The sequence below is a fragment of the Nerophis ophidion genome, linkage group LG04 (assembly GCF_033978795.1).
Source record: "Nerophis ophidion isolate RoL-2023_Sa linkage group LG04, RoL_Noph_v1.0, whole genome shotgun sequence".
Lineage (NCBI taxonomy): Eukaryota > Metazoa > Chordata > Actinopteri > Syngnathiformes > Syngnathidae > Nerophis > Nerophis ophidion.
This window is the reverse complement of record NC_084614.1, coordinates 10,961,177-10,982,689: the sequence shown is the minus strand read 5'-3', so window position 1 is coordinate 10,982,689 and position 21,513 is coordinate 10,961,177. Positions and strand designations below refer to the sequence as shown.

Here is a 21,513-nt window from a genome sequence, read left to right as displayed (position 1 = left end):
TAAAATAGAGGTCTATTTAAAGGCTAGAGTATACAAATGAGTTTTAAGATGGGACTTAAATGCTTCTACTGAGGAAGTTTCTCTAACTCTTACTGGGAGGGCATTCCAGAGTACTGGAGCCCGGATAGAAAATGCTTTATAGGCCGCAGACTTTTTTTGGACTCTGGGAATCCCTAAAAAGTCAGAGTTCTTTGAACGCAGATTTCTGGGCGGGACATATGGTACAATACAATCAGCAAGATAGGATGGAGTTAGACCGTGTAGTATTTTATACGGAAGTCGTAAAACCTTAAAGTCACATCTTAAGTGCACAGAGAGCCAGTGCAGGTGAGCCAGTGTAGGCATAATATGATTAAATGTTCTTATTCTTGTCAAAAGTCTAGCAGCCGCATTTTGTAGCAATTGTAATCTTTTAATGCTAGACCCGAAAAGAATATGTTACAGTAATCAAGACGAAACGTAAAGAACGCATGAATAATGACCTCAGCTTCGCTAGTGGACAAAATGGAAAGAATTTTAGCGATATTACAGAGATGAAAGAAGGCCGTTTTAGTAACACTCTTGATGTGTGACTCAAACGAGAGAGTTGAGTCAAAGATAATACCCAGATTATTTACTGAGTCGCCTTGTATAATTGTTTGTTATCAAATGTTAAGGTGGTATTATTAAATAGGTGTCGGTGTCTAGCAGATCAGTGTGTAATTGTTTGGTTGTCAAATGTTAAGGTGGTATATATATACATATACATACATATATGTAAATATACATACATATACATATATTCATATACACACACACATATACATATATAAATACATATTATATACTGTATATACATATATAAATACATATTATATACTATATATATATATATATATATATATATATATGTATATATATATATATATATATATATATATATATATTAGGGCTGTCAAATAATTAATCAGATTAATCACATTTTGGAATTTGGATTAATCACAGGGGATTACTGGCTTGCATAATTAAAATTGTACACTAATGCTATGTTGTTGTCAGAATGTCATCCAGAAATTAATGGTCTGATCACTGTAAATATTGCATCAGATTGCTATATTGCTATATGGATTAACGGTTACTAGGGATGTTCCGATCAGGGATTTATGCTGCCCATTCAGTTACAGATCTTCCGGGACTGAGGTCGGCCGATACCAATACCAATCACATGTATTATCTATATATTTTTATGATGACTGCTATTGACAGTTTATCAATATAAGGACAATATTTTAACTAGTTCCTTGTTACATTTTATTACATACAATTGTTTGCGCAAAACAAAATCAATGGAACATAACTACAGAAAATTAAAAACTACAATCTACTACACTTTTCTAAATAATGTTTGGCCTCAAAGTCCGCCTGTGTCTTGAGACATATTTTATACATTAACAAAAACAACATAAAACTTTTTTGAACAAATGGAAAATATCGAACTAATTACTTTTGTATTAATCAGTGACACTACCCTTGGTTTCAACACTTTAGATCGATCCACCGTCTTATGTGCCGTGTACTGACTATGACAATTTTGACACATCAACAGTTGATAATGATACCAAAGATGCTAATAAATGTAGTTGATTTGCCCTAATCGAGGTGATTGTGTATGGAGACACATAATTACCTGCCAGCTTGTCAGCTGGGGGACTAAAAATAAATATAATATCAGCCAAAGGGAATCTGCGTTTGTGATCGACATTGACAGGCATTAATCAACATTGCCAATAACATACTTTTTCATAAAAATTGTCCGATACTGATCGTTGGTCGAACAATCTGCACATCCCAGACGGTTACAATTAATGACTGGCAAGGAGATCCATCCATCCATTCATTTTCGACCGCTTGTCCCTTTCGAGGTCGCGGGGGAGGGCCGCAGCCTATCTCAGCTGCATTCAGGCGGGAGGCAGGGTACACCCTGGACAAGTCGCCATCTCATCGCAGGGCCAACACAGATAGACAGACAACATTCACACTCACATTCACATACTAAGACCATTTTAGTGTTGCCAATCAACCTATCCCCAGGTGCATGTCTTTGAAGGTGGTAGGAAGCCGGAGTACCCAGAGGGAACCTACGCAGTCACGGGGAGAACATGCAAACTCCACACAGAAATACCCCGATCTAACCCCTGACTTTCGTATTGTGAGGCATATGCACTAACTCCTGTCCCACCGTGCTGCCGGCAAGGGGATCGAGCGCATTAATTACATAGCAAGTGTCACATGACCAGAGAAGTGTACCAGCATGGCTCCCAATAAGCATGAAATCTACATCTTAGGTGCTCTTTTGCAAAGCAAGTGGTCACATAAGTCAGAGTTTAAAATCTGCTAAGTGGGCAAAAAAGGTGTTGTCATAATTGACTCAATCTTTGGGGAAGTTGCACAGGAAAAGGGCACTGAAAACATTATTTTTTTCTTCTTCCTCTTCTTGTCTCGTGAGTGTTGTTTTGTCTACTTCTCAGAATGTCCTGATATAACCCTAGATACTGTGAGAGCAGGGTTGGAAAAAAACCCTCATTTACAAATATAAGTTTTCGGGGCACTTTGGTGTTTTATTGCATTGAAACTGCTGAACAGAAAAAAACAGTGGGAGTTTTAATGTTTGATAGAGCGAATGCCGGAATGAAACGCTCATTTGTTTTCTCTTAAATGTGATTAAGAGACATGAAAAAGGCCTAATTGTGTGAATTCGTCTGTGTTTTAGAGGCTTTTGAGATAAACCAGGTGTCATTCTGCTGCACAATCACAGTGTAATGTGTCCCACATGTTTCATAGTGTACATGTTGGCAAGAAGCGTTTTGCTTTAGTTAATGCGAGTCAGGGCTTAAGGAGCCATTGTATGAAAAGAACAATTACCATAAAAATCCATTCTTCTCTCGTCTGCTCTTTCTTCCAAGTCCAAACTTTGCTAAACCGGATTTAAGTGAAAATAAACGTTGAATTATTTTTTACCCACTGTACAAATTAATTCGATATACAAAAAAAAGTTGCCTTTATTTTGGTTTACCCTCTCAATTATTGTACGGTCAAACCCCTCGTAACCCTCTCATGTAAAATGTCAAATAATGAATGACAGGGCGCTTCCATATGAAATATTACCGCTAACGTATTCCCAGCCGCTTTCTGCTCCGTCACTGACAGGAATATGTGGCAAATTTCCCCTTTGGCACACAGCATTAGTACTTGTTTGGCAAGGTAGAGGTACCGCGTTCAAATTCGTAGTTGAAATAGGAAGGAGTATACATTTATGTTTTCATGATGTTGAAATTGTTATTTTACACTAAAGAAATGAAATGTGTTATTGAACAATTTTTTTCCTAAATTATTTTTTTGTACAAAACATGTATCAAATTAAAATCAAATTTTAAATATAAAAGTACAAAAATCATTTCACATGGATAAAAAAGTGAAAAACTAATGCCCAAACAAAGTTTCCAAGAATGCCTGCAAAATAAGACAATGGTAGGGCCAAAAAAAGTTGCAAATGTCAGCACTTTGATAAAGAACTTCAAAAACAGTACAAAATTCATAAATAACTCGTACCAAAGTACAATGTTGGCATCTGATGCCGCTCATTGTCGTGTTTGCCAACAAGTGTCTTTAATAAAAGGTTTCAAGGCAAATCACTCTACGGAGACAGCCCTTGCAAAAATGAATAATGATCTATTGTGAACAATGGATGCTGATGAGTCATCCATTTTGCTGCTCCTTGATCTTAACGCTGCTTTTGATACCGTCGATCATAATATTTTATTAGATCATATCAAAACATGTATTGGTACATCAGACTTAGCCTTGTCTTGGTTTAACTCCTATCTTACTGACAGAATGCAGTGCGTTTCCCATAACAATGTGACTTCGGAGTATGTTAAGGTAACGTGCGGAGTTCCACAGGGTTCGGTTCTTGGCCCTGCACCTTTCAGCGTCTACATGCTGCCGCTAGGTGACATCATACGCAAATACAGTGTTAGCGTTCACTGTTATGCTGATGACACCCAACTCTACATGCCCCTAAAGCTGACTAACACGTCAGATTGTAGTCATTTGAGGGCATGTCTAAATGAAATCAAACAATCGATGTCCGCTAACTTTTTGCAACTCAACGCTAAGAAAACAGAAATGCTGATTATCGGTCTTGCTTGACACCGGCATCTGTTTAATAAAACCACCGTAACATTTGACAACCAAAAAATTACACAAGGCAACACGGTAAAGAATTGTGTTATTATCTTTGACCCAACTCTCTCATTTGAGTCACACATTAAGAGTGTGTCTAAAACAGCCTTCTTTCATATTTTTCATATCGCTAAAATTAGTTCCGTTTTGTCCACCAGCGACGCTGAGATCATTATTCATGCGTTTGCTACGTCTCGTCTTGATTACTGTAGCGTATTATTTTCAGGCCTCCTTATGTCTAAAAAGATTACAGTTGGTACAAAATGCGGCTGCTAGTCTTTTGAAAAGAACAAGAAAGGTTGATCTTATTACGCCTGTACTGGCTCACCTGCACTGGCTTCATGTGCACTTAAGATGCGACTTTAAGGTTTTACTACTTACGTATAAAATACTTAACGGTCTAGCTCCATCATATCTTGCTGATTGTATTGTACCATATGTCCCGGCCAGAAATCTGTGCTTAAAGAACTCTGGCTTATTAGCGATTCACAGAGCCCCCCAAAAAAGTCTGCGGGCTATAGAGCGTTTTCTATTCGGGCTCCAGTACTCTGGAATGCCCTACCGGTAACCGTTAGAGATGCTACCTCAGTAGAAACATTTAAGTCTCATCTTAAAACTAATTTGTATACAATAGCCTTTAAATAGACCCCCCTTTTAGACCAGTTGATCTGCCGTCTCTTTTCTTCTCTACCCTGCCCACTTCTCCTGCGTGGTGAGGTGAGCTGTTCAAGTCGAGACCCGGGTTGGACCACTCCTCTGTGCATCAGTTGGTGACGTCTCTGCGCTGCTGACTTGTCTCACCTCAAGATGATCTCCTGCTGGCCACACTATGTACTGGACTCTCACACTATCAACTAGATCCATTCGACATCCATTGCACCAGTCGCCCAGGGGGGCTCCCCACATCTAGGGTTGGAATTGGGGGTTAAATCACAGAAAGTGATTCCCGGGCGCGGCACCGCTACTGCCCACTGCTCCCCTCACCTCCCAGGGGGCAAACAAGGGGATGGGTCAAATGCAGAGGACACATTTCACCACACCTAGTGTGTGAGTGTGTGACAATCGTTGGTACTTTAACTTTAATTTAGCATCTGCGATCCCCAACAAGGTTTCTCATTGTAATCCCATTGGGTTGAGTTTTTTCTTGCCCTGATGTAGGGTCTGAGCCGAGGATGTCATTGTGGTTAGTGCAGCCCTTTGAGACACTTGTGATTTAGGGCTTTATGAATAAACTTTGATTGATTAATTGATTATTGATAAAAGTAAAAGTGATGTTATATATTTATTTATCCATTCAATTTGTTACTGATATGCATTATGCATAGTTTTCTGCATGTCAAACTACAACCATTCTCAATAAAAATGTGCTTTGTGTTCATATTTCTGGGTGCCTGGAATTAATTAACAAGATGTACATTATTTCTGATGGGAAAATTGCTTCAGTTTTTGTACGATTCCATATTTGGACCTTTTGGAAGGGAAACCACTGGATTTAGTAGAGTTTAATGATTGCAGACTGTTGATATTTAATGTTTACTGGATTTCAAAATTTAAAAAAAAATGGCTGACATGACACTAGCTTAATGTTGGTGGAAGTGTGTGTGGCCCCTTTTACTCTAAATTTTATTTATTTATCGGAGCAGTTTCAATACATGTCTTGCCGAGATGACAGACAAAAAGGAAAGTTAACTCACAGGCTCCTTTCCATCCATGGCCTCCATCCACAACTTCCTGTCTTCCTCCGAAAGAGCCTGGAACGTGACTGGAGTGTTTCTATGGAAACAGTAACAAATGCCATCATAGAGACAAAGGTTAAATTTTTTAATATTACGCATTGATACGCTGCCATCTTAACTGCAGTAAGCATTCAGGTGAGCTTATTTAGCTTTGAAACATGGACCTGGATTATGTAAATGTTTTCATTGTGATATTAATGATACTTTGATGAAAATCAAAGGAATGAAGCAATTTAAACAACAAAAAATTATATTATTATGATCTTTTTTTATTAATTGTTAAAGGAAAACTCCAGTTTTTGTACTAGGATGACGGGGGATGCAAAACAATAACAGTGCAATACGTTTTCATAACATGGTCACTACTGCCTAGTTTCTCTTGTTTTAATCTTATTTTACTGTTATATTTGTATTCCCATTGTTGCTTTTCATTTTTATTCTTATTGTAATATTTTTCTATTTTTTTTTCCATTTAAACCCCCATTATTTACTTTTTACTTTTTAAATTGATCTCAACTCTGTACACTGCTGGAATTTTAATTTTCCTGAAGGAATCAATAAAATACTATCTATCTATCTATCTATCTATTTACAATCAGCAAAGTATGTGAAAATACCATCTAAACATCACAACATTCTACAAATTCAGTCAGCCATTTTTAATATTCCGCTCCGAACGTCTTCAGTAATTCCCGTAGATTGGCCTCACTGCAGTAACCTTTCTGCACTCTAACCATGTTATCAGATAAGTCATACTGGAAATATGCAAACATTAGAGAGAGATGTGCTGTCTATCATTTACAATCTCTGTATAAGACATGAAGACATATGTTTTTCTTGTTTTATGCATTCTAAGTTGTAAATAAATAAATACATAAAAAGGCCACTAACAATGTAGTTAATGTGGGCTCTCTATTCCTATCACAAAACCCTCTAAATAATCAGCCAAAACCCACCAACAACGTGACCTGAATATTAACCAAATGTTACCGATGATGTTATTATAAACGCCAGCACAAACTACTTTTTAGCGGCGGATTGATAACACACAGCTAAGTAGCTCTCTGCCGCTTTACTGTGAGCCAGCATCGATGACCTGCTGCTCCCGCATCATCGCGTCTCGGCACGTCAAAGTTATTCTAGATTATAAATCATGCCTTTCATCTGAAAATTAGGAGGATTTAGCCATAAATCTAGAAGTTGATCATCTGTGTCATTCAATGTATTTCCAGAGATGGTGACAAACAAACACAACCAAATACAGTTTCTGCAGGGAGACATTTCCTTGTCGACTCTGTGTGCATCATGTTTAATTCTTCATATAAACGGGAAGATATGGACATCCTATTAGTCGTCATCGAAGTAAGAGCAGACATTGTACAGTAAGCTATTGTTTTATTAAGTTTGGAGTTTGTATTTCTTGTTAAGCACTTGGCAATACTGCTACATAGGGCTGGGCGATATATCAATATACGTGAAATACCGCGGGTTTGTCGCTCTTCGATATAGAAAATGACTATATCGTAATATTCGAGTATACGTTCTCACGCAGTTGCTTTTAGCTGCGGGCATTACACTACAGGCTCTTCTCACTCCTTGTGTCTCCTTCTCACAGACAGCGAGCGCACAAACTTACACACGTCACATACTGTCACGTCATACGTCACATACATATACGCCCTCGCCCAGCAGAGAGGTAGCAGCTTGGCTGACGTTAGCTGTGATGCTAGCGAAACCGTGCGAGCGATAATACGAGAGAGAGAGAGAGAGAGAGAAGGTGCGGATCTGGTAACAAATCCATCCATCAATTTTCTACCGCTTATTCCCTTTGGGGTCGCGGGGGGCGCTGGTGCCTATCTCAGCTACAATCGGGCGGAAGGCGGGGTACACCCTGGACAAGTCCCCAACTCATTGTAGGGCCAACACAGATAGACAGACAACATTCACACACTAGGGCCAATGTAGTGTTGCCAATCAACCTATCCCCAGGTGCATGTCTTTGGAAGTGGGAGGAAGCCAGAGTACCCGGAAGGAACACACACATTCACGGGGAGGACATGCAAACTCCACACAGAAAGATCTCGAGCCCAGGATAGAACCTTGACTACTCAGGACCTTCGTATTGTGAGGCAGATGCACGAACCCCTCTTCCGCCGTGAAGCACCTCTGGTAACAAATGAAGGAATAATTCATTCCCAAGAAAACAGCACGGGGTTCATCGTCTGGCGGTGGTTCGGCTTCAAGCGGGAATATGTCGAACAAACAACCGTAATTTGTCAAGTGTGGGGCACAAGCGTTGTTACCAAAAGTAGTATTACTGCTAATATGTAGCATCGTTTGAAAAGTCAACTGCTAATAACTTTAATAAATTCAGTTTTGGTAAATTGACTTAGTTGTGATTTCCTGCTGTGCATGAATGTTTAAAATGAGCATATATTAATGCAGTATGAACAATAATGTTTTAATGTAGACACATAGAATCATCATACTGCTGTGATTATATGCATCAAGTGTTAATTCAAGGCTAAGGCAAAATACCGAGATATATATCGTATATCGCGATATGGCCTAAAAATATCGCGGTATTAAAAAAAGGCCATATCGCCCAGCTCTACTGCTACATGATGCTTAGTGTGTCATTAAAGCTGGATCTGTTTAGCAGAGCGTCTAAAACTTGTCGCTCATTTTTCTTTTATTCAGGATCAACAATATAAGTTTATGGAACATAATTTTTCTTAAAGTAATCATTATTGACTCGGCATTGCAGTAGTCCAGGCGACTTGAAATAAAAGCATGCACGACTTGTTCAAAAAGGTTAAAAGATAAAAACGGTTTAACCTTTACTAAAAGACGAAGGTGATAAAAACACAATTTTAAAACGCCATTGACTTGTTTGTCTAGTTTAAAATCGCTGTCTATAGTGACGCCAAGGCTGGTGACTTTGGGACGCACATAATTTTGCAATGATCCCAAGTCAGTGAGGGCCGGACCAAAAACTAAAATTTCCGTTTTTCCCTCATTCATTATTAAAAAATTCTGGGCTAACCAAGCCTTGACGTCGCATAGACAGTTTATCTCTGAAAATGGCTCGGGAATATCAGTGAGATTGATACTATTTTAATCATATCTATTTACTCGCAAACTTTGGAAGTCTTTAGGTGTTATACATCAGACATATGATAGTAGCTTCAATATAGAAGCACATCAGACATAAATGATAATAGCTTCAATATAGAAGCAACCTCCTTTTCCACTCTATGGGTAATTTAAGATGACCAAAATACGGTAAAAATTGTACATATTACATATTGTTATGAATGTGTCTGTTACTACACTAACACTAACCCTATAAAACGTGTTTTGAAGTGAAGTGATTCCCATCAACTGCAATGTTAACCACATCTTGTGTTTTTTTATCTTTAGAATTCGAAAAAAAATCTAAAAAAATGTGACGTGTTCTTGTCTCCCATAATGTTGTGAATGATAGGTAAAATTCCAAAGTGCAGTTTCCCTTTAAATCCTGTTAATTTCTGGGCTGATAATGGACTTACAGCTGAAATGTATTTTTGATTCTCTGCTAACACACCACAGCCACCTTCAGTCCGTCAGACAAGATCAGATCTTCACACAGACACTCTAATTAGTTGCTCAACATCACAAGACAAAGTACTTCATGCATCATTCCACATGCGTTTAAAGATTTAAAAAAACGCCCTCAAGATTCCAAGTCATCAAACGTAAATGCAGTATGTCCTCAATGACTTGTTTAGAAAATTATGAGCTTGTTGCGTTCCTCGCCGCTTTTTTCCGCCATCTGTTCCTGTTGCTTTGAGATTTTTTGGGCTACGGTCCATTTCATCCTCACTACAGTCCTTGGAAAACCACCTGTTTGCTCATCCTCCCACCTCCAACTGTTTTCCCCTGCAGGGTCTGGTTGGGTTGCCACCCTTAGATTAGCGTGCACTAACCTCTCATTAACTTCCACGTCAAAACAAAATCGCTTGTCTATGGACTCTGTTTTCCGGCGGATGCAAGACTTCAAGGTGAGCTGAGTAGGGCCCTGAAGAAAACAATATCACAGTTGCAGAATGTTTTTTGGAGCGTATTAACACAAATAATTAATTTATAAACACCTGTTTAGTGGTGGGTTTCTGTTCACAGGGGACCATGAACAGCATTCTCCCCTCCTTGTGGTACTTGCAGTAGTATTTCACCCAGCTCACGCCCAGAGCCCCTGTTGGGATGGAAACACAAACAGGGCGCACCTTGTCACAACTTGTAGGAAGGGAATTCGCACAGGTTTTTACTTGTATATGAAGTACCTTGTAAAGTAAAGTAAACACCTAATACACCTACACTTCTCCTGACAGTACAGATAGCCTTCCACAGGAAGCCAACTGGGAATTTTGCAGATCTGCGACGAGTGCTTCATTCGTTTCATGAGGTCCTCCATCTCATCACGAGTGCTCTCATAGTGATTCCTTGTCTGCAAGCAGAACCAGACGGCACTTTTACAGAGTCTGATTGGCCACTGAAGAAGACAACGCTGCAATGGACTCATTTGTTGTCCAGGACATGCGCTTACGTTCTGCAGACTGAGCTGAAGCTCCTGCTTGTAGGGCATGAAGTCCTGTGTCATCTCCACCGTCAGGTTGTTGAGGGTTAAAACACTGTGAAGAAACGCCAGCACCTGGGGAGCGAAGCAGGAATTTTAATTACTATTCAACTATACCTTTCACAAATTTACTTTGTCCTTTCATGGCATGAGAAACTGCGGCAAACTTTTGACTAGTAAACAAAAAGTAGTGGGACACATACCCTCCACACAAAAAGGAAGTGAAAATAGAATGTATCTTTGCAGGTAAAACAACTTTTGCTTTTGTGGGAATACTTTATGCGGTCAATTTCATCAAGAAGAATGCTCGGTGGGTCAGAGGTAAATTATTTTTGACCTGAGAGAGGGTCAATGTTTCAGGGTTTCCCCCAGCTTGAACTATACATGTTGCGGTGGGGACATGGCCAATGAGACATCATATAATTTGCATCATTGTTGATGATTCATACATATATATGTATATATATATATATATATATATATATATATATATATATATATATATATATATATACACACACACACACATATATATATACACACACACATGTATATATACACACACTTATACATACATACATACACGCACACACGCATATTAATGATAAGAATAATTTTCATACATTTGTCTGGATTATTAGTAATTAGTATTAACATGTATTTGTTATATCGTTTTGCTCTATTTTTTAATTGTTATTGTTCGACAATATAAAACAGTCTGAATACCAGTGGCAGCTGCTGCTCTTTCAAGTAGGGCAAGCTATTTTTCAGCTACTCTTTAAAAATGAGTACAGAAAAAAGATACAAACATGCTAGATTTTACAAAGAAAAATTAATTTTAAAAAATTATAAATATTTTCATATCAACCAACACTACACAATAAAAGTTGAAAAATGTGTTTGCACCAACTGTTACCAAAGTAACTGATTCTAAACATAAGTTAAATGCATCCTAACCCATTTCGTCAATGAAATGCAAACACAAAATAACATTTCTTTCTACCGATCATAACTCTCTGAGCTGCCACCTTATCGTTGTAGAGGAGTTTGCGTATCCCAATGATCCTAGGAGCTATGTTGTCCGGGGGCTTCTATGTCCCCTGGTAGGGTCCCCCAAGACAAACAGGTCCTTGGTGAGGGATCAGACAAAGAGCAACTTGAAGACTTCCATGAAAATACAAGAACCGAGACTCAGATTTTCCTCGCCCGGACGCGGGTCACCGGGGCCCCCCTCTGGAGCCAGGCCCGGAGTTGGGGCATGATGGCGAGCGCCTGGTGGCCATGGGACAGGCCCGAAGAGGCAATGTGGGTCCCCCCTCCAATGGGCTCACCATTCATGAGAGGGGCCATAGAGGTCGGGTGCAAAGTGAGCTGGGCGGCAGCCGAAGGCAGGGCACTTGGCGGTCCGATCCTCGGCTACATAAGCTAGCTCTTGGGACGTGGAATGTCACCTCACTGTGGGAAAAGGAGCCTGAGCTAGTGCGCAAGGGGGAGACGTTCCGGCTGGATAGACGTACTCACCTCGACGCACAGCAAGGGCTTTGGAACCAGTTCTTTCGAGAGGAGCTGGACTCTCTTCCACACTGGCGTTGCACGCAGTGAGAGGCGACGGGCTGGGGTTGCAATTCTCGTTGTCCCCCGGCTCAAAACCTGCACGTTGGAGTTCAACCCGGTGGACGGGAGGGTAGCTTCCCTCCCTCTTCGGGTGGGGGGACGGGTCCTGATTGTTGTTTGTGCTTACACACCAAACAGCAGTTCAGAGTACCCACACTTTTTGGACACACTCGGAGTACTGGAAAGTGCTCCCCTGGGTGAGTCCCTTGTCCTACGGGGGGACTTCAACGCTCATGTTGGTAATGACAGTGAAACCTGGAGAGGTGTGATTGGGAAGAATGGCCGCTTGGATCTGAACCAGAGTGGTATTTGCTTATTGGACTTTTGTGCTCGTCACAGATTGTCCATAACATACACCATGTTCAAACATAAGGATGTCCATATGTGCACTTGGCACCAGGACACTCTAGGCCGCAGTTCCATTATCGACTTTGTGGTTGTGTCATCGGATTTGCGGACTAATGTTTTGGACACTCGGGTAAAGAGAGGGACAGAGCTTTCTACCGATCATCAGTGTCAGAGCTTGCTCCGCAGTAAGTCGGACACGTTTCCAGTGAGGGTTAAACTCTGCTAAGGCTGCTCTTTTTCACCGATTTATGTTCATAACTTTTATGGACAGAATTTTTAGGCGCAGTCAAGGCGTTGAGGGGATCAGGATTGGTGGCTGTTAAATTAGGTCTCTGCTTTTTGCAGATGATGTGATCCTGTGCTCTGACAGGATCGGTTCCCAGCCGAGTTTGAAGCGACTGGGATGAGAATCAGCACCTCCAAGTCAGAGTCCATGGTTCTCGCCTGGAAGAGGGTGGAGTGCCATCTCCAGGTTGGGGAGGAGACCCTACCCCAAGAAAAGGAGTTCAAGTACTTCGGAGTCTTGTTCACGAGTGAGGGAAGAGTGGATCGTGAGATCGACAGGCGGATCAGTGCGGCGTATTCAGTAATGCGGACTCTGTATCGATCCGTTGTGGTGAAGAAGGAGCTGAGCCGGAAGGCAAGGCGATCAATTTAGATAGGGTAGGAAGCTCTGCCATCCGGGACGAGCTCAAGGTAAAGCCACTGCTCCTCCACATCGAGAGGAGCCAGATGAGGTGGTTCAGGCATCTGGTCAGGATGCCACCAGAACGCCTCCCTCGGCAGGTGTATAGGGCACGTTCAAACGGTAAGAGGCCACGGAGAAGACCCAGGACACATTGAGAAGTCTATGTCTCCCGGCTGGCCTGTGAATGCCTCGGAATCCCCCGGGAAGAGCTGGACGAAGTGGCTGGGGAGAGGGAAGTCTAGGCTTCCCTGCTTAGGCTGCTGTCCCCGCGACCTGACCTCGGATAAACGGAAGAAGATGGATGGATGGATGGACGGATCACTTTTTTTATATTTTAGGGAAGGCTGACTTTCCCTTGCAGTCTTTAGCAATCATCACTGCTGTATATCTGGCAATACATATTAAGACAAGGCCGCAGGTAAGAGAAGTCAGCAAGTCAGATCCATAACTTCAGGACAAGGAATGGCTTTAAGGGCTGGGTGGATCAGGCATGAGTGCAAAGCGTGGCTGTGCGTGTCCCACTGCTGAAGAGCCGCCACCTCATTGCCCAAGCCACCAGCCGCTGGAGCGAAGGTACGGCAAAGCGGGCGTGCTGGCGGAAGCTCGTCTTACTGCGTCTTGCTTACGGTTCGTCAAAGTTTTTCAGTGGCCACATTTTCGTGCATTGCTAATCAATCGTGCATAAATTATATAGGCTACATTTCAATTAATACAATACATTAATTTGTTTCCACGTAAAACATTTTTACGATCTTGCAGCTTCAATTTAGCCGTGGCGCCGAGTCACGATCAGATACATATAGGGGAAACCCTGTTTTTGTTTTCGCTCATCATCTTGAGGTGAAGACTCAAGGTTCTTTGAACTCAACTCATTCAAGCATCACTTTTTGCACCCTCTTGAAATATTGCTGAACAGAACAGCTTCCTATAAAACGGAAGCATTGAATGCAAAAAAATTATTGGAGAAATTATTAATCATAATAAATAAATTGGGGTACACCCATAAAGACAGTCAGGCTGTTTTTTTGTCTCGATTTTTCCCCTTCTGAACAAAGACTGCAAACGCTTGATTATCTGATGTCTTATATGATTGTCTTATGGTCTGAAATATTTGTATCTCAAACCAATGTCTCCAATTAAAAGGAATCGAAATAAATTAAATTGGTGCTTACCCCCACAAAACAGCACAATTTTAACATGTAACATGAAACATGTAACAAGGAAAAAATAAAATTTTAAATAACAAATGTACCAAAATCAGTCAAATAAAATGTTTTTACAAACAATTACAGTAGTTTTACAAAGTAATGCAATAATAATCTCCTAACAGCTACTTCTCTGTCGAACACACAATCAACAGCTTCTCCAATTTTTTATTGAAAAATGTCCATTAAAATATTATTTTAACATACTTGGTTGGCGGTAGACTCATTCTGCTTCAGTATGCTGCAGACTCGCACTGATACACTGGAATTGCTTCGCCAAGTTGGCGACACGCTCGGTCATTAATTGACAATTTATTCCTTTATTTCAATAAATATTATCCACTTCTACTTCACAATGCTGTCCTTAACACTCCTTTCATTCCAATGGTCGGAAATCAAAGTTATGTCCATCTCTAGTTATAAGCTAATGCTGGCAATTGAGACCAGATGTTTTGGTCCGATCTTATGGGGCTCACTGTGAGATTTGCTATGCCAACTAATGGCGAGCACCCTTGTAACTCACATTTTTGCCTACAACTTAAAGCATAACAATTAGCTGAGAGACAGCTCTTATCTCAAAACATTCCTAAGGTTCAAAAACAAGTCGGGGCAGACAATCGTAAATATTAAATATTTTCAATATTTACGATCAAAACTCTTTGTGTGTGTGGGGAAAGCAAACTCATGAAACATCATCACACATCACAATAAGTCATCACTCCATGAAGCATTGCAGTTATTTTGCCGATAGCGATTCACTTCTATCTTGCTCAGTAGATTATAAAGTCCATGTTTATGCCTTCTCCGTGAAAGTCCAGTCTTTCTCTTTCTTTTTTTTGGTTTGAGGCTTTTCTTACAAAAATAGTCTTAAGATGACCATTGTTCGCCATGTTCTCGTCTATATTAGTGGTGCAACAATTAATCAACTGTCAAAATAGTTATTTGCAGCCTTATATTATAATGCCTTTGGTTATCGCTATGGCAGTTGGTTGCTATGCTTGTTCATCTTCCATACTGTGAATTTTGGGCTTGCATTGCTGATACCTGTACTTTTGACTAAAAACCTGTACTTTTGACTGGAAATGTAATCAGCATTGAGTGATTTTGAGAATCTGCCTTTAGTTGGTTATGATTGTGAGAACACAAGAAAAAAAAAATGCTGTGGTTACATAAATAGTTTTATAATTACATACAACAATATAAAACAATGTACTGTATTTTCCGGAAAGGAGTATAAAGGACAGTGCTATGAAGTGGGGCACAAAATTTTAGAAGAAACATTTTTTTTAAATATATTAGCCGCACCTGACTATACGTCTTTGACAAGGTTCAGGATGTTTGTCACGATTCTTCTTCCTTGTACTTGGTAAACACTTTTGAGTTTGAATGATTTTTTTAAAGTAGATCATTTCAGTACATTGTTTGATTTATTTGACAAATCCATTCCATAATTTAGCTGTCAGCGAAGAAAAATCCAAAAATCTGATATTTGTGAAAGATAACATTAGCAGTAAGTAGAGCAGGGATTTAGAAGTGTGCTCTGTTGATATTATCATCGCACATCACACACAAAAAAACTAAAATGCTCAATGCCTGATTTTTTTTATCTTCATGTGTGAGGTCTGTTCCAGATAAAAAAGAAAAATCTAGAAAGCATTTATGTGTGTACCAGCCTTAAGGCACGGTTGCCTCGAATTGTTGACAAGATCAGTGGCCCTTGTGTAGATGTCTGCTAGTGTCAAGTGTGTGTTGACTTACTGGCTCAACCACATCAAACTTCTTCCTGTCTTGGACCTGATGGATCTGGTACACATATTCCACGGAGGACTCATAGAAGTTAACTCGCTCCTTATACAAGATTTCATCAGCCTATAGTGGAAAAAGACAAATGGAGCAGCATGAAGCAGTCTGCCATGTGGTGCTCCATAACTCCTACAACATCATTGACCTCTTGAAGTTGACTCTCCTTCTTCTTGGCAGAAAGATTCAGGTGTTTGTCCAACTGGGAGTAATATTTTTCACTTTCCTTCTCAAATTTCTTCCTTTTCTCCTGCACAGCACACAATACATCACATTTTATGTCATGTCAAGATTGTACAAACTGATTTGATGTATTAGTCAGGACTTCAGTGGCTACATTCATTGACATTATTTTAAATTGTATGCCCAGGATGTCAAGAAAGTGCATTAATCATATTCCATTCATCCATTTGTTACAGCTTGTCCCATCTTTTCAAAGGACAATAATAGTCAGCGTACTGCTTATATATAGCAGTATAGCAAGGCTGTAACGATAACAAAGTTATTGTGACCACTATTAACATGGTTATTATTATCACGCTTTTGCAAGATGTGCTAAAAAGTTATTTTTTAAGATGGACTAACACTTTTCAACCGTAAAACATATATTGAAAATGTCTGCATCTTGTGGAGTAGACAGAAGACTATAAGGAAGCACTTGGTGGTGTCTTTTTAATTATAATTAAGTATTACTTTAACTAATCATAATTAATTAAGTCATCCATCCATCCATTTTCTACCGCTTATTCCCTTTCGGGGTCGCGGGGGGCACTGGCGCCTATCTCAGCTACAATCGGGCGGAAGGCGGGGTACACCCTGGACAAGTCGCCACCTCATCGCAGGGCCAACACAGATAGACAGACAACATTCACACTCACATTCACACACTAGGGCCAATTTAGTGTTAATTAAGTCAGTTCAGTAAATTTAAGAGTAAGCTCTGAGTCTGGGTTTTTACAGCCACTTGTCTACATCAGTACGGAATGTGTTTTGCCATTTTTTTGGAGTAAAAGGAACACTTTAAACGTTGTTTAAAAAAAATCATAAAATCGCACGTTGGTTCAAAATGTTGGGGGAAAAAAACTCAAAACATTGAAACTTTTGTCGCAATTTTTTCCTCCAAATTCAAGCATTTCAGGCAACAAAACAATCACAAAAAAGCCTGCGAAATCCTAAAGTGACTGTTTAATACTGGTAATTGTTACAGTACATCCCTACAGTATAAATTTACTATCCACTGAAAAATCAACATCAGCGCACAGCCATTATTGTATAAATAGCTCGCAACACAAGGGCGTACACTTCACAGTGAACATGTCTAAATTGTGAGCAAAGTGTGAATATTTAGTGTGAGCAACATTGTTATCTAGCACTGCTTTAATCCAATTGGGCATGGAATTTATCAGAGTTGCACAGGTTGTGAATGGAATCCTCTTCCACTCCTCCATGAGGACATCACTGGTGGAACTGGCACTCTTCCACCTTCGTTAAAATTAAAGGGCTAACAAGTCTGGAGGACAGCTTCTTTATCAAGCAACTTGTCATCTTATCGTGTGTGGGATCGTTAGCATGCAGGGAAACTGACATGTGTCCCAATTACAGAAGGGATCATACCGATTCAGAATATCACAGTGCTGGTTAGAATTCCTTCGATGAACCACAGGTTCCGAGTGCCAGCAGCACTCGTGGAGAACCAAAATGTGACCCTACCGCAACCATGTTTGACTGCAGGTAAAACAAAATGACTCTTATTTTTGTACTCACTTATGATGCCATTTTTTTGAAAAAAATATATGTGTGTGGACTGTGTCAGTGGATAGTAAGTCCATGCAAGCTGTACACTGACTACTCAAAATAAGTAAGTATATCAAACTCTCATTTCTATGGCATTTTCCGTTAAAATGTTCAAACTTTTTAATGCTAGTAATATGTAGTTTTCAGGTGTAGTGAAGCATTGCATCTCAATAGGAGGCAATACATATTCGTACTGTATTAAAAATGGTATCATACATAAACTGTATACCTAACTATGTGAAAACCATTTGTCTGCATCAACAAATATAACTCATCATTTCCAAAGACACTCTTTCTTAAATCCAACGCAAGTCGCGCTTTCAGAAATATATCAGTTTAGTATGTTTGTGTTGCCATCTATAGGGAGGACTGTTTGTCAGCAAATTTGATTAATCATATTAATGAAAATGTCTTCCTGAGAGGATCTAGTAAGCGTACATTCCTTTCGACGGTGGGGTATGCCTCATTACCCTTAATATACGAGTGCAGAAGGAATCACTGGAGGGGAAAGGATTCCAAAGTCTGGTAAAATTAATTACTGGGTTTAAGACAGGACTACAAATTAAGGTTAAGACCTGCTAAAAAAAAACAGTGGAACTTCTTAAGTACTATTTAGAATTTAACTAAAACACTGAGCAAAATATGCCTCTGAAACTCAAAAAGACTATTATATTAGGTTGGACCAACATCAGCAAGCAACAAATGTTTCATCCGCTTTTTCTTGGGATCATTGTTTTTTTCACCAGCTTTTAGAAAACGGATTTACGAGAAAAAAGACAATAAAAGAAAAAATATAAGGAAATATGTAAAATAGACTTGTGTGGTTTGTCAATGCTTACACACATTGTTAACTTGTCAAAGTTAAAGGACAGTTTCAATTTTTTACTTATTTTTACAATTGAATGACAGATAAGAAGTCAAACGGGTCTTTTAACATTGCCTGTACAGGTAACAAAGGCTTTGTGAGGGTGAAAATTTGAAACTGGAACAGATTAATTCTACTACCACGAGACGTGTCCCGTGGTATTTATTGTGTACTCTTATAAAACTGTTCTGTATGTCTTATTTAATTGACACATACTTGGCCAATATTATAACTGTTTAACGCCCACCCAGGGCTCTTCACTTATCCTTGCACACACCTTTGGAAGTACAAAGGAAAAAATGTTTTAAAATGATGTGATCGTGATTTTACTGCTTTTGCTTTGAAGTTATGGAACTCTCTTTCTTCTGAGTTTAAATCCAGCACAGGGCTAAAAGTTTTTAAAACTCAACTAAAAACTTACTTATTCAGACTGGCTTTTACATTTAATTATAGGGGGATGGGAGGGGGAGAGGGGGGGGGGGGGGTTCCTCTGGATTGGCAGAGCGGGGTGGTGGTTACTCTCTCTTTAAGAAAGGGGACCGGAGGGTGTGTTCCAACTATTGTGGGATCACACTCCTCCGCCTTCCCGGTAAGGTTTATTCAAGTGTACTGGAGAGGAGGCTACGCCGGATAGTCGAACCTCAGATTCAGGAGGAACAGTGTGGTTTTTGTCCTGGTCGTGGAACTGTGGACCCGCTCTATACTCTCGGCAGGGTTCTTGAGGGTGCATGGGAGTTTGCCCAACCAGTCTACATGTGATTTGTGGACTTGGAGAAGGCATTCGACCGTGTCCCTCGGGAAGTCCTGTGGGGAGTGCTCAGAGAGTATGGGGTATCGGACTCTCTTATTGTGGCAGTCCGCTCCCTGTACGATCAGTGTCAGAGCTTGGTCCGCATTGCCGGCAGTAAGTCGGACACATTTCCAGTGAGGGTTGGACTCCGCCAAGGCTGCCCTTTGTCACACATTCTGTTCATAACTTTTATGGACAGAATTTCTAGGGGAAGTCAAGGCGTTGAGGGGTTCCGGTTTGGTGGCCGTGGGATTAGGTCTCTGCTTTTTGCAGATGATGTGGTCCTGACTGCTTCATCTGGCCGGGATCTTCAGCTCTCACTGGATCGGTTCGCAGCCGAGTGTGAAGCGACCGGAATGAGAATCAGCACTTCCAAGTCCGAGTCCATGGTTCTCTCCCGGAAAAGGGTGGAGTGCCATCTCCGGGTTGGGGAGGAGACCCTGCCCCAAGTGGAGGAGTTCAAGTACCTAGGAGTCTTATTCACAAGTGAGGGAAGAGTGGATCGTGAGATCGACAGGCGGATCAGTGTGGTGTGTTCAGTAATGCGGACATTGTATTGATCCGTTGTAGTGAAGAATGAGCTGAGCCGGAAGGCAAAGCTCTCAATTTACTGGTCGATCTACGTTCCCATCCTCACCTATGGTCATGAGCTTTGGGTCATGACCGAAAGGATAAGATCACGGGTACAAGCGGCCGAAATGAGTTTCCTCCGCCGGGTGGCGGGGCTCTCCCTTAGAGATAGGGTGAGAAGCTCTGTCATCCGGGAGGAACTCAAAGTAAAGCCGCTGCTCCTCCACATCGAGAGGAGCCAGATGAGGTGGTTCAGGCATCTGGTCAGGATGCCACCCGAATCCCTCCCGAGGGAGGTGTTTAGGGCACCTCCAACCGGTAGGAGTCCACGGGGAACACCCAGGACACGTTGGGAAGACTATGTATCCCGGCTGGCCAGGGAACGCATCGGGATTCCCCGGGAATAGCTGGACGAAGTGGCTGGGGAGAGGGAAGTCTGGGCTTCCCTGCTTAGGCTGCTGCCCCTGCGACCCGACCTCAGATAAGTGGAAGAAGATGGATGGATGGATATAGGGGGTTTTATACAAGTCTCTGTACTGTTTTTATATGAACATATTTCATTTCTGTTCTCACTTGTTTTTAACTTGTTTGTCCTGTATAATATTGTAAGGTGCTATACAAATAAACTGTGATTGATTGATTTAAATGGGCAGCACGGTGGCAGAGGGCTTAGTGAATGTGCCTCACAATACGAAAGTCCTGAGCAGTCCTGAGTTCAATCCCGGGCTCGGGATCTTTCTGTGTGGAGTGTGCATGTTCTCCCCGTGACTGCGTGGGTTCCCTCCGGGTACTCAGGCTTCATTCCACCACCCAAAACATGCACCTGGGGATAAGTTGATTGGCAACACTAAATTGGCCCTAGTTTGTGAATGTGAGTGTGAATGATGTCTGTCTATCTGTGTTGGCCCTGCGATGAGGTGGAAACTCGTCAAGGTTGTACCCCGCCTACCGCCCGAATGCAGCTAAGGTAGGCTCCAGCGAGCCTCCGCGACCCCAAAAGGGACAAGCTAGAAAATGGATGGATGGATGATTGATTAATATATCTGCAAAATACATGATTCATTTCTATGAAAGCATTATTGTAGCAAAATTATTTGCAAATGTGTATCTCATTCGTTGCGCGTGTAATCCAATTCGAGTGTGAGTGTACTAATTTGAGTGTCTGCTAATCAATCTGAGTGTGTGTATTTTAGATCCGCGTACTGTACATGTGTTTTAAGTTGTGTTGTCTGTCTGTCCCTAATTAGAAAAAAACCCTCGATAGGCT

General features: G+C 40.8%; 1 protein-coding gene across 1 annotated transcript in view; it reads right to left on the bottom strand.

Moving 5' to 3' along the window:
- The window catches only part of LOC133550900 (oligophrenin-1-like), a 62,291-nt gene that overhangs the window by 25,442 nt on the left and 15,336 nt on the right, over positions 1–21,513 (bottom strand). Inside the window, exons 5-11 of the mRNA XM_061897030.1 lie at positions 16,376–16,477; positions 16,186–16,296; positions 10,543–10,647; positions 10,314–10,443; positions 10,091–10,191; positions 9,926–10,017; positions 5,916–5,994 (exon numbers count right to left, since the gene is read on the bottom strand). Of these exons, the coding sequence (XP_061753014.1) occupies positions 5,916–5,994; positions 9,926–10,017; positions 10,091–10,191; positions 10,314–10,443; positions 10,543–10,647; positions 16,186–16,296; positions 16,376–16,477 (720 nt within the window). The remainder of the gene's footprint in view (positions 1–5,915; positions 5,995–9,925; positions 10,018–10,090; positions 10,192–10,313; positions 10,444–10,542; positions 10,648–16,185; positions 16,297–16,375; positions 16,478–21,513) is intronic.